Here is a 14,096-nt window from a genome sequence, read left to right as displayed (position 1 = left end):
TGAAAATAATTCCTGAACGAGACGCGTATACAGGGAAACCATTTCCGAACTGCAAAATCTGGAGGCAATGTTCGTACTTGTCAACATTGTTGAGAAAAGAGAAAACACTAGGCATATTTGAGGACAAAAGTCAATGCATAAGTGATACTTGCAGTGTTCTTTTTCGTTAAAAAACGAGGCTGCTTTTTTTTTCTTCCCTTACTGCTTTCCTTTTTTGTGCTTGTCGTCGAGCAAGGCGCAACCAATCGCAAGGCAAGCATCGATGCCCCCAGTAGAAGCTCTAAATGATACTGGCGGGAAATGACCGCGTGCATTCCTTACACGTTTGCACTGGCGCAGAATTATTTTTTTTTCGCGGGCTTTTTAAATTTGCCGCCAGTTGATCCGCCTTCCGAATAAAAAATATACATTACGCGCACGAATTCGGGTATGATATCTTGCCAATTCTTCCTTCAAAACTCCTTTCGAAGCAGTGGCAACCCGTAAAGCACGCGAATATAAATATAAAAAGCCTAAAAAAATGAAAATAAACCTTTCAAACGCGATTTCTGGTGTGCGTGTAGCTGTCCTTGTTCAGTTGTAAAAAATAACATCGTGGACCTAATAGTATACCCAAGAATGCAGTTTATGGTAGAACGAAAACGCGTTAAGAGTGACAGACGATTCGACTGCGCCAGTCACGGAACAGCGTGCGAAAGTAGCATCATTCCTGCGTATAAAGCGTACCCAATACCAAAGTGTGGCTATGTGCTACTCTGCGGCTATGCAACTTACACTTTGCTAGGCTTCAGAGAACGCGCTCGTGATGTGCCAGTCAGAACGACAATCAAAAAGTAAGAGAAAGATGTGGGGTGATCCAACAGATGGCGTGCAGGTAGTGCGAAGGCGGGAAAATTGAATTGCGTTGACCAAACTTCTGAGTTGCTCGTGAGAGGAGAGAGAGAGAGGGGAGGGAAGAGCGTGAGAGCTGGGAGCGAAGAGCGGAGAAGGAATCACGTGACAGGGACGGGAGAGGGCTATCGTCTTTCGACGACATTCGCAAGGAAGTGAGCTGCGAATGTCATCGAATTTTTTCAAATGTCTTCAAATTTTTTAACACGAAAGTGTTTTATTCCGGGATACGGCAAGATTTCACAGGCGTCATATCCGTCACGGAAATGACGCCAGTACAACGAAGCAAGTGGCCTGTAAAGGGTGCACCCCTGTACACTCGGTATTCTTGCGGGGAAGCAACCTAGTAATTACGACTAAAAAGTACGTTATACTTAGGGTTGTTCGTTTTCGGGTTTTATATTTTAACACTAAAATGTTTTATGCCGGGATACACCAAGATTTCACTGACGTCATATCCGTTACGGAAATGACGGCAGTACACCTTTGCCGAAGCTATCAACCAGCAGTACGTCGCTCGCCAAGCACACCCACAAGACAGCCGCCGACCCGCAAATCATGCTCAGCTGCTGATTTCGTTGCACGTTTAACTTTCGTGTTTTACCGATTCCTGTTCGTGTTTTAGCGATTTATTTTTGAGCGCTAGACTGTAACCACAGGCAGACCGCAAAAAACATAGCGAACTCGAAACTGCTGCGAATGACAATATCCTCATGTAAGTCTGGGCTTCATTTCCAGAGACCTTGAAAGGGAAGGTGGTGTGGATTACCGGCGCATCTAGTGGCATCGGTGAATACCTAGCATACGAGCTGGCAAAAGTTGGTTGCCGTCTGGTCCTTTCCGGCACTAACGAGAAAAACCTGGAGGCTGTCAAGAAGAATTGTCTTGGTAAGGAAAGAACAACGTATCTTCCTGTATTTTCCTTGCGCTTTTTACAGTGCAGTCCCATGTTCTCTCATTCGTCTGCAGGGTGGCGCCGTTAATTTTCCGAGACAGTCATCAACGCCTACCTATTCTACAATTGTGTATTACCCTCCTTCGTGGACGTTTGTCATTGTTCTTCTGCTGGCTCTTAAAGTAATATTTCGAATAAATGGTCAGATCATAACATGTACGCAAAAAAGGAAACCCTTAATTTCAATTTTTTGAGCGGGAGCATTCGTTCGAGCGGGAAGCAACAATTTCATTTTTGTCTGATGAATGATATCAAAGCGCCCTTAAGTTGCCTTTTTTTTTCATGAAAATCATTTCAATGTCGGGTGCAAACTCTTAAGCTACATATAGTTAAGGGGTTTTGATAGCTATGTCATAATCGAACCACTTTCATTGCAAGAGTTCAGTGTCGTGATCACCTCTGCCACTGCGTTAAGATAGTACCCGTTTCCCTCTGTGTTTTTGTTTGCGCGCTTTTTAAAGAGAAAACTTAAATCCTCGTGGCATTATTTTCAAGATTTTGGCAAAGACAAAGGGACCGAAGTGCTTGTACTTCAATTCAACATTTGCGAGTTCTCGACGCACAGTGAGCAGCTTCAGAAGGTGCTGGATCACTACGGCAAGGTTTGTTTCGCACGCCTGTCTATTTAGCTCCCCTCCGAATAACTTCTGTAAAGATTTCAGAAGGAGGACTCCTTGCGAACATGATTTTTTTTAAATAAACGGCGTTGTCTTTCCCCAGCTTGATATCCTGGTCAACAATGCCGGCCGTAGCCAGCGCGCCAGTTTCGAGGAAATCCCCGTCGAGCTTGACAAAGAGATGTTTGACGTCAACGTTTTTGGGGCCATATCCCTCACACGGCATGCTGTGAAGCACTTCAAGGAGAAAGGCCAACATGGCCACGTCTTCGTCACTAGCAGCACAGCTGGAAAGCTAGGTAAGCACTCCGTAGTCATCCCATGGAAATGTTATCGACGCCTCACTCAGCCTCCGGTGTGGTAATATCGATAAAATCATTGTTTTACATCCGAGATCGGTAATTCAACTTTATTTTATCCGAATAGGTGCACCATTTTCGGCTACGTACACCGGTTCCAAGCATGCACTACAGGTGGGTAAAAAAAAGAACTGCAGATCCACAATCTGAATCACATAAAGCGTTGTTTAAGCATATATATTGCATACGCAAACGTCTCCTCACGCCAGCGTGCGTCTTTTGAGGGGAAGAGTTGAGAAATACTAGAAATTCGCTGGAGAGTGTTCTGTGCTAAGTTTTAAGCACCCTGACAGACGATGTTGCTAACGACGCTTGGGAAGCTGTCGGTTGTCAGGCAACCCGAAATATACGCCTGTGCTAAATCGAATAATACCGCGTTTAAGATGCAGTAGAACAGACAATTGGGCTAGTTGGTAGCTGTTCATCTAGAAGGTGGAAGCGCTCACACAACAGCGACGTTTCTACTTTCGTCCCTGTTGTGGGAGCGCTTCCACCTTCGCGTTTAACATCTAAAGCTGCGTGGCATTTAATATCATTCGTTACATAGATAATTAATAATGGCAGTTTATCACGAAGGATAAGACGCCGCCTAGCCGTGCCGGCGGCCACTCGGGGTCCGAATAAATGACGATGAAACGCCTTGCAATTCGGATTTCCTCAAGCAAGTATTACCGCGTGGTTCGTTTTATGAAATAACTCTGCACCCGAACATCTTAACAGCGGGCTAGATTAACCCGGGCCTATAGAGTACTATTGCACTATACCATTACAGTGCACTAGCGTAGTACTGAATGCTTAAAGGGACGAGGTAAGATTCGAGAGTCGGGTTAAGTAAGCTTTACCGATGCAAAACTCCTGCAGCAGCAAGAGGCGTCGGTAGACTCAAAAAAGTTGTACACTGTACCAATATAGATAGCTTGCACTAAAGGAACTGCAACAGTCATGTTAGTGCACCGGGTGCACGCTGAGAGAGAGAGAGAGAGAGAGAGAGAGAGAGAGAGAGAGAGAGAGAGAGAGAGATAGATAGATAGATAGATAGATAGATAGATAGATAGAGAGAGAGAGAGAGAGAGAGAGAGAGAGAGAGAGAGAGAGAGAGAGAGAGAGAGAGAGAGAGAGATAGAGATAGAGATAGAGATAGAGATAGAGATAGAGATAGAGATAGAGAGAGAGAGAGAGAGAGAGAGAGAGAGAGACGTTTATTTATATTTTTTAGTGTTTTTAGTGGTTGGGCGGCACTCTACCGGGGGCTCGTGCCACGTGCGACAGTTCCCGACGGGTTCAGCTGGGGCGGTACCCTTGGTCCAGGGCTCCAACGGCCTCTGCTGCTTTGGGTGCCTGGTGAATCAGACCGATCTGGTCTTCAAAGCAGGCACTGTCCAGCATTGCCTCTCATTGCTCCGCATTAGAGTTTCTGATTTTGGGGACAGCCGTTGTGCTTTGGCATTCCCATATGGTGTGGTAGAGGGTGGGTTTTTTCTTGATGGCACAATGGGCATGCGTCTGCATATCGAGATGGATAAATTCTACTCAGCACGTCTAGGTTAGGGAAAGTGCCTGTCTGCAGCTGTCTCCAGTCGGTGGCTTCTGCCCTCGTCAGGGATTCGTGTGGCGGACGGCACCTTTTCCTTATACCCCTGCAGTATGCCAATGTGGCCGAGTATTCAACGCAGGATCCTGTGGGCCCCGGCGCGCTCGGGAATAGAGGGAAATACAGAGGCGGACAAGGCAGTTAGAGGCTATACTACCAACCGAGCACCCGGTGATTCCGACCTCGATGAGAGAGAGAGGGATAGAATAGATTTTTATTTGACGAGCCGAGGTTGATATTATGGGCCTCGCCCCGTGAAAGGCGTCTTTATATAGCGTGGAATTCGTCTGCTTTGGTTGGCTGTACTCGCTCGCTGAAAAAACTGTTTTCCATTGCTGCTCTTTTTTTTGAGCAGCACTGCTGAGAACAGAGCAATGGAAAGGGTAGTGATGACGTCATGGTCTATCACGCATAGCGCACTATTCTACTCTACCCTGTGTATACCGTCTGCCATACAACATGTACGCTGCACGGTAATGTATGCTAAGCCGGGGTAGTCGATTGACGCCACTTGCTTCGCCTCGGTAAAACCTGGTTAACCTGTCTATCCGTACGTTGTGCAATCACCTTAAACATTCGGTTGTACGTTAAAAAGACTTATAATAAGCCAACCTCTCACGATCTTTGTTCGTCAAGCCAGCACGTGGCAACAGTTTCCGAGAATACCTTGCAGCTCTCGCCGTCATGCCTTCGCGTGGTGCGTTGTTCCACTGAGCACGAGGTATCGTGTTCTGTTCCTGGCAGCGGCGGCCGTTTTCCTGGCGGAAGAAGGAAACCAAGACGCTCGTGTGCTGAGATTTTGGCGCGCGCCGTTAAAAATTTTTGCCTGCGGCCGAAATTAATTTGTAGGCGATGCCTGTGACGTGCCACAGCCCAGTTGTGTATAGCTTCGGCGCGTGAAACCATAATTTGAATATTTTACCCGCAAATTGAGACCAAAGCATAGTACTTTTCCCTTTCCCACGAATAGCTTATAAGTGCGTGTTTTTCTGACGCTCACCAATATTTTTCTATCACTTTCGTGATAGAAGTTCTTGCCATACCAGCGCAATCATCACAAACAGCCTTCGCTATTTGTATGAGTTTAGTCTTTGCATTTTGTATTCGATACTCGATGTCTCGTGCAGCGATGGAAACCAAGCAGATCGTGGCGCTAATGTTGCGAAGTGAGGAGCCGTAAAAGCCGCTGTGGTTAACGAATTGAGTATACGCTTTACCATCATCGCCATTCTACAATAACATTGTAGGTGGTAATCGTTTACTGGACAGCTGTCGGCTAAAGCCGGTATACTCATGTTACCTGGCTTTGTAACATGAGTGTCGCCTGGGATTTATAGCAAATCGTCCAGGACTCCCTGGCATAGCTATTCTGTGTGGCCCAACGATGATTGCCTTTTTAAACTTTCAGGGCTACTTCGAATGCCTGCGCTTGGAAGGAGTGCTCTTGGGAGGTCTGGACGTGACAATTTCTTGTCCCGGACCTGTGTTCTCGCGCATCCGTGAACGCGCCTTCACTGCTACGCCTGGCAAGGTAACGCCGATTCTTCTCGTAAATAGATATAGTATTACTATTCAGCCGTGTTTTAAGATGTATTTTAAATATTAATGCAATGGTTGTTTGGGCCTTACTGGGAAGTTCACTCTTGTTTTTTACACTGCGTTTTTGTATACTTTGCTCTTACAAGTGATTTGCGCTACCATGCCACTGAAGCCAGATCATCGGAACTTATCCCACGGATGTTTGCCTCGATCGATTTTGAGGGTGATTCCTTCATTTTTTTAATTTTTGGTGTGTGACGGAACGCCATTAGAGAATCCCTGAAAACTAAATGCGCGCACCCTAAGTTTAGAGATGAATAGACATGCACACGAGGGCAACAGTGTGTTCTCAGAAAAGGATTCCGTATGAGATTTTATAGGCCTACTGTCGGGTATCATACCTCCGAAGGTTTTGGTATACGTGTTTAGGCTGTCTGCTTGTCAATCTTCATCCTATCTAAAGCTGCTATGCATTTATAAACCAGATAATTTTGGGAGTGCCGAAGAAAAAAATTACACAAATTGTCCAGAAGATATTGCTGTTTTATTAGACATGGGCAGGCCGCAATGACGAAAATTCACCAGTACAAAAACTGTTTATTGCAGTGTACATAGGAGTATCTTCTAGAGTAAAACTATGACAGATGACATGACTTTTATACATATACGAATTGCTCTTTCATATTTCAAGAAATCGGTCTGCAGAAGTGGATATTATTACGTAGTGTATTCACCGAATCATTGGCCAGGCGTATGATATGCAGTTTCGGCCTATTGCTACCAGCTCCTTTCGGCAAGAAATGTAGGAATGATTTTCATACACCCGTACACTATTCCGGCCACAGTAAAGCTTGTCACCAACAACTTCTATGGGGTTTTGAACAATGCTTTTCCTTGTTTGTTGTTAAACATCAGTTCACCGGCAGCGTCGAAAACCTGATATACTGCTCTAATTTTTAGTTTCAGGCAAGAATGCATTCTGTTTTGAGTGATTCTTCAATTTTGTCCTGAGGCCACATAGATGGGATGAGTTAGTCGCCGTGCCATGCGGTAATTGTTTTGCAGACTCATTTATTGTTCACACAACCTGGAAGTCTAGGTCACTTGCATGGGAGTATCGCCCCCATTGATCTGTTATTTGTTGTATTTTTTACTTTTCGCAGACGTACAACATGAAGGACACGCCCAAATCAAAACTCATGCCCACTGAGCGTTGTGCCTGGCTCACTGCAGTCGCAATTGCAAATAAGATGGATGAGGTGTGGATTTCGGAGAACCCCATTCTGCTTGTCATGTATTGCGCCCAGTACATCCCAAGCATATTTAGAAAGTAAGTGCGTTATCGTCGAGCATGGTGTGGTGGCTGGCTGAGTGGTTCCTCTGAACTCAAGATGACTATAATATGCTCTATATTTATGCACTCACCGTTTTCTGTTATTCAACCAGAGTCTTCTGATTTCTGTAGAGAGACGCCATAGTGTTACAAAAGATGGAAAGCAGACATTAATTAAGTGCTTTTCGTGAAAGGACAAGTTCTTTTAATTCCCATAATTGTCGGACCACAGAACATTTTATATAGATGCGATGGCTGATGGTGTCAGTGCTCAGTCCAGATTTTATGCAATCAATGCTAACTACAAATCAGTACGGAGCATCAGCACAAAATTTATGCACTAGTATATATCCCAACAATACCTGTAAACACTTAAAACCATTTTGTTGTTTCACATTTCGAAAGCTGTTAATGTAACGGAAAACGCATGCACCTTCAAGTAACCCAAGCCTATTAACTGTTCGTACGAATAACGAATAGTATTGAATGGTACCTGAGCGCTATGAAGGCAGTCTTTGACACGTACAAGGCCTGATTGCATAACTGTACCGATCACGGCAGTTTGGCGCGCACTCACTAGTGCTGCGGAGTTGTCACTCCGGAATTGAAACGACTCCGGATTCATTCTACCTTTTCACGACCTGAGAATGGCATGGAATGGGATGGAATGGCTACATCGCTTGGAGGAATGGAATGGGAGTAGAATTAGGCGCCTTTTGCCAGGAATGTAATGGGCTGGATTTTTAGACGCGCTGTGTCCATCTTCAGCTGGGATATACAGCCAGACTGACTTTTGAGCTAGCAGAATTGGCATATATCTTATTTGCAAGAACTCCTTTTCTAAGAAGGTGTTTTAGGTTTTTGGGGAAACACGTGGTGGGGGATTACTGAGGACGTTACGACTGAGGATCTTTGCTTGGCGATACCTCTGTGTGCTGCGGAGGTGGGCACGAGGAAGCCATGGGAGGACGTGAGAGACGCTCCCGGGCATCCATGTGCGCTAACTGGTTACCTGTGACCCCCTCGTTGTGCACCGGGGTCCACACCAAACGAATGTATAAACAAACTGAGCGCTACAGTTTGCTCTGAAGCAGTACGCTAAGGGCTCACGGTATACATTGTTTGCAACATTTCATGAGCCTCAGGTATACATGCAGAGAAATGTGCGAACTGGTGTGCGGGTAGCAGGAGTGGTCTTAAGTGATGTCCCGCATTGAACAGGTAGCGTTAAGTCAGTGCCAACAAGGGTGGCGACTTTTGCACAGTGACTTTTTTACGGCGACTGTTGTACGCTGACGTTAACCTTCTGTCCCTCGAACTGTCGCCATAGCAATTCCGCTCCATGCTCTGCAAAGCTAAGTATTACGAATACATGTATATGTAAGCAAGGTTCGAAGGATTTGCCTGTGCTAATGGTGTGCTAATGGCGCTGGTGGGATGATAAGCGACGCGCATAGCGAGGTAACACGTGACATGCTGTGCAAAAGGAAACAAGCAGACAGCAACGTATTCTTTCTAGGGGTGGGTCGTGTTGGCGAGCATCATGTTGCTTAATATTCTTGGGATCGGCTGAGGCGTAAGTCCATAAATGTGTGGGAACATGTGATGCGTTTCAATTTCTCGCGGTGAAGAACCGGGGGTAGCGTCGTGCTCTCGCCATGTCGAGGTGGACGACTGGCAGAACATCCGCGTAGGGGTGATCGTGGAGATCGGGAGAGGTTCGTGTAGGAGGGGCTGGAGGGAAGCAGGTTGAACTCGAGATTGTGAGGTGAAAAAAAGGCATGTACCACGTCGTTACGCCGCTCCCACCCCCACCCCAGGAAGGGGGTGGGGGGGGGGGGGGGCATATGCGCATATTGCCAGCCCGTGTTTGAAGCTAACACGCAACATCTTATTCTGCGCTGCTGTGCTTTTGATCTGCATCAGCACAACCACAGTGTTTTTAAACATGCTGATGTTGAAGCTGTGCATAAGGACATCTTGGAACAACCCCACCAACTAGTCAGATTAGCCCAGTTCGGCGTTACTAGCAGCCTGGCGCGCGTGATTAAGTGGGTGCCTACCTCCTTCCCTACACCACTTTACCTCACGAGCGATCTCCGGTACTCTTATAAATAAAAGAAATTATCAGTCAGTCAATTCTTCCTCTAGCGCCGCGCAAGAGAAAGCCATTGCATCTTGACTGTAGTAAGGATAGGGAATACTGGCACTTCAAGAGTTAGAAAGGAGGTTGTTCTGCTCGAGGTATCAACCAAGGCTCAACCATCCCTCGACATTGGCGACGTGTAGGCATATTTTAACAGTTCTTAACGCGTATGATAACGTCACCTCTATGTTGTACTTATAGGTAACTCGATACAGCCACCAGGAAGTAGTTTCTGTGCTAGGAATTACAGGAGTGGAATTGGTCTTCCCGTCCATTCCAGGAGTGGGAATGAGCAGAATATTGGCATTCCGCGGAATGGAAAGGAATGGAATAGTGGAAAGGTGTAATTCCTCGGAATGTAATTGGAATGGAATGGGGCTGCCCATTCCGCGACACTGCTCTACACAGTCTCTGGTGATTAATTGTATTAAGTATTAGTACAGCCACAGCAGCGTTTGCAGCAATGTGAATTTGTGATACAAGCTATTAATTTACCACACGTTGGGCCTAACCAGACGTTTAAAGGCCGTAACTCTGATTAGGGGTCATATTTGCCCAGAGATGTCATTCTTGAACTGCCGTATTTTTGTGGAAATTTATTATAAGGCGGGGTTACGTTCGGTGTTTTTAAAATTGTAGTTTGTCAGACTGTGTAAAGTTTATTAATTGATCGGGCGGGTCACTTATGCTGCATCACTCTGGCGTACTTTCTTCAGAAGTTCATGTTGTGCAGTTAACATGCCAAAACCGCATCTGTCCTAGGCGGGCCGTAGCGGAGGGCTATGGGTGAATTTGGGCCACCCTGAGACCTGTAACAAGTGCTGAAATCTCGACGTACGTGCGTTTCCCGGCGTACTCGCACACGTGGATGGTTACAAGGTGCAAGCAAGTAAAAAGTGCGACCATTCTTGCACTACGAAGTCCAGATGCAAAAACATACAGTAAATAAATGCGGGTATTTTGAAAAGGATGGGTTTATTTTACAGCCAATTTAATCGAAATTTCCACTTTTTTGCAAATGAAACGGTTGAGCTAGGTAGAGGCCGGAAGCAGCGTTAATAGCTTTGAAGATATCTTCAGTGAGACACACGTCACATTAATCTTAGAAAAGACGTTCCATTACAAGGAACATATATAAGCCATTTAGGCATGCCGATTTTTCTCATACTCTCGCGATCCATTTATGTCTTCAAACTTGAACGAATTAGAATTTGTAAATTATTGCGGACTGACACCTCGGAAAACATGTTGGAAGTTTAATGGCGCCTTAAAATCCAGTTACGGCACTTGCTATCATAAATATAAGCTCTAATATTTATACAAACGCAATGTTTTGCTTTTTTTTCAGTTACATAATGAGGCTGCTGTTCACAAAGGACAGAATTATGAAGATGAGGGAGGGGCAGTAGAATGCCTCGACCACGGTTTGGAGGCAAGCCAAAGCGCAACGCCAACAGGAGTGACGAATTCGTTCTTCGCTATATCAGTCGTCGCACCGGAGCACACGAGGTGGCATGGATGGATGGACACGCACGCCGGATGTTGCAGTAGTTTCCAGCGAAGGGAGCCAGGGACACGTTGCACCTTTTGCACCTCGCAGGGCTCACTTCGATGTGGTACCTCCCGGAGGAGTACAGAACTCCACGTCGCCTTGGGCCTTCGATTTATGCACATAATCAAACACTTTTGTAAGTATAGGGCATCCTGTTTGCAAGGAATAAAATATATGTTTATTTTTCAGTTTTGACCTTATTTTATGAAAAGATTGTACGTCAACAGGCAGGAATAAGTCGGAGCTTAGCGGAAAAGGTCCGCCTGATCGGACTACGTCATGTTGGAGAAAAAGCCACGGGACAAATTTGATGACCGTTCGTACAGGGTGTCGGCGAATGTAGAGAGTATGGCGAGGAAACATCGACCGGCAGTCCAGAATACTGCTACCCAGCCGGCTCTACAGTACATAAAAGAATTACAGGTGCTCTGCCGTGGTGGAACTTATAATGCGCAGCAGAATATCGACACTGCAAGGCCGCATTGCATAAAACTGCAAGTTGCGTCAGTCGCCAATCGTTCAAGCAACCAAGAAAGGAAGAAAGTGAGCAAGCACTGACGCCAGCAAAAAAAAAAGCAAAGAGATTAGCTGACAGGCCTAAGAGCGCATGCGAATGCGTAGGTACGGTCAGAGCATGCAAATGAGAATGAGCAAGCGGGCGAAGATAAAGTAACCGAGACTGGGTTTGAATGCTGACCTACCTACCGTGTTATTTGAATTAAAGGATTCGACCCTCCTCCTCTTTTTTAAGACGTATTTTCACCTACTTTAGCAGTTTCGGAAAACGGGAATATGCTTCGAATCTAAGCACCCACCTTTTATGCAAGCATTACGAGAAAGCTGGGATGAGAATCCAAAAACATGGCGTCTTTCCCCTAATAAAGGTACGTACTAAGCGCAAACGCACATATGTTTAAAGAAGGTAGCCATTAAAAGTATGTCGGCCTTCAAACGAAGTCGTAAGTAAACGACCCGGCTGCAGCCAATGCTGCTTTGCATTTGACTAAGCAATGCTTTTATGACATTTTGCTTTTAGTCTGTTTAAGGGACTGCTTCTTAAGTTCTTTTCAATCGTGTTTTTTATGACTGTACTCCTCCTTGTATAGGCATTTAGTGACTTCTGTCAGGAGCTGAAGTGTGGATTCCGCGTGAGCATCGCCATCACTTTAGTGCTGGTTTCACTAACTGTGACACTGGTAAACAGTGCATTTTAACTGTACACGTGGTCATTTTCGTGCCCAACCCAAAGTGCGCTTCGTCCGCAGAAAAACTGAATGCTGGCGGACGTGGAATCAAGAATTTCGCTCCCAACTGTACATGTTTAAAATGCTTTGAAACTTCTCGGGTACCGGTTAGAGATGTCAGAACTCGGAGAGTAACGTTAGGACTAACATGAATGAATGGATTTGTTAGGAGAATTGAAAGGAACGATCACCAGCAGGCGTAATTTGTTACACTTAAGGGTTGACACCGGAACGCCTGCTGGTATCGGGGTGGGGGAAAGGGGATGATAGACAGGGGAAAGAGAGGGCACATTTACAACACAAATATGCCCGCTCTATCAATGTATTCTCTATTGATCTGCCATATTTGACAGAGGATAGAGAGGGCGTATTTACAGCGCAAATATGCCATCTCTATCAATCTACCATCTATCAATATGTCATCCCCTTAAAGGGGCCATGCAGACAAAACACAAGTTTGGTTCATTCGAAAGATTGCCTCGTTAGAATCATACTGACATCACTTTTAACGCAAACTTCGCTCAAATAAGCTATGTAATAGGAAAAAAAAAAAAGAAAATGGCCGTGCGACCCACTGGCTCATTTCCCGAAACAGAATCTACGATATGATACCAGCCAGCTCTACGATTGGCTGGTGCCGGCAAAAGCAAATGCAAATTAGGCAGAGCTTATAAGCTTGCCGAACGAGCTATTTTTTCTTAAATTTAGGGCGCATCCTTTTTAAAGCAGTGAGAATGGCGGGACCAACAGTGGAAGTTACGAAAGCACACGTAAACATAGAAGTACCGATGCGTACTGCTGTTGATACTGCGCGCACTATGCTTGGTTTAGCTGCACAGAACTCAGGGGCTTTGGGTTTATCTCAGACGACACTGGCCGATTGACGCAAGCAACGGTGTCTTAGGTGACCATATTTGTCGAGCGGGCACTATGTTTCACGAAACGATTATTTTCTCCCTGAACAAAAACAAGCCAGGCTTAAATACGGTCAAAAACAAACCAAGGTCAGAAAACTGCTTTCCGCGGTATGGTGGTGCCATCTAGGTTCACTAACGGTTAACCAGGCTTCGCAGTCGGCTGCAGAGCGATCGGTTCCTGTGATGTGATTGCAGACCACGAAAACACACGATTTAGCGGGAAAATCAAAATTTTAACTTAAACTGACTGATTTTGCAGTGAATAAACATCGTTTGCATCCGGACAAGCGCTGGGGGCACTATAAAACATGAAATTTTTCGAATAAAACAAACTTGTATTTTGTGCTTATGGCCCCTTTAAGTCGGGCATTAGTTTGTGCCGTCTCCACTGTGCTGCGCATCAACCTTTGCGCAAGCTAGTTATAAACCGCAAAAACGGGATGGCTTCAGGAATGAGGCTTCACGAACGAGACTCCACTGAGCGAACGAGTTCACGCGAAATCGGGACAGGTAGGCTTTTGTGCTTATAATGCGCCTGCTTGGTCATACTGTCAAGGACCGGGTATCAAATCAATGTGTTAATTAATTTCAACTAACGGAGCACGAGGTCGCGGGTTCGATTCCCGGCCGCGGGGGCCGCTTTTCTGATGGAGGCGAAAAGCAAAAACGCCCGTGTGCTCGAGATTTCGGCGCACGCTAAAGATCCCCAGGTGGTCAAAATTAATCCGGAGCCCTCCACTACGGCGCGCCTCATCGCCTGCGTTGCGTCGGCGCGTTAAACCCTACAATCAATCGATTTCAACTAACGTGGGCAGATTAGATCAAGTGGGCAGCTGACGCAGAGCGGGCAGCTAAGCGCCCCGAACATCGAACTTGTATATGCTGCTTTTTATGTCGGCAGGACTAAAATCGATTAAATTCATACTGGAAGCAGTGAGATTTGTATGTGTAA

At 45.7% G+C, this 14,096-nt stretch overlaps 1 protein-coding gene across 2 annotated transcripts in view; it reads left to right on the top strand.

The window, feature by feature from the left end:
- LOC144145095 (dehydrogenase/reductase SDR family member 7-like) overlaps window positions 1-11,171 on the top strand; it is a 54,082-nt gene extending 42,911 nt beyond the window's left edge. For both annotated transcript variants that reach the window (XM_077676587.1, XM_077676588.1), the window contains 7 exons: window positions 1,630-1,779; window positions 2,342-2,448; window positions 2,567-2,762; window positions 2,890-2,936; window positions 5,822-5,944; window positions 7,116-7,282; window positions 10,780-11,171. In XM_077676587.1, coding sequence (XP_077532713.1) covers window positions 1,630-1,779; window positions 2,342-2,448; window positions 2,567-2,762; window positions 2,890-2,936; window positions 5,822-5,944; window positions 7,116-7,282; window positions 10,780-10,840 — 851 coding nt within the window. In that variant the 3' untranslated portion in view covers window positions 10,841-11,171. The remainder of the gene's footprint in view (window positions 1-1,629; window positions 1,780-2,341; window positions 2,449-2,566; window positions 2,763-2,889; window positions 2,937-5,821; window positions 5,945-7,115; window positions 7,283-10,779) is intronic.
- Window positions 11,172-14,096: the final 2,925 nt, after the last annotated feature.

Source organism: Haemaphysalis longicornis, unplaced genomic scaffold (genome assembly GCF_048455015.1).
Source record: "Haemaphysalis longicornis isolate Haplotype H1 unplaced genomic scaffold, Haemaphysalis longicornis Haplotype H1 scaffold_7, whole genome shotgun sequence".
NCBI classification, from domain to species: Eukaryota; Metazoa; Arthropoda; class Arachnida; order Ixodida; family Ixodidae; genus Haemaphysalis; species Haemaphysalis longicornis.
This window is presented reverse-complemented; position numbering and strand designations above follow the sequence as displayed.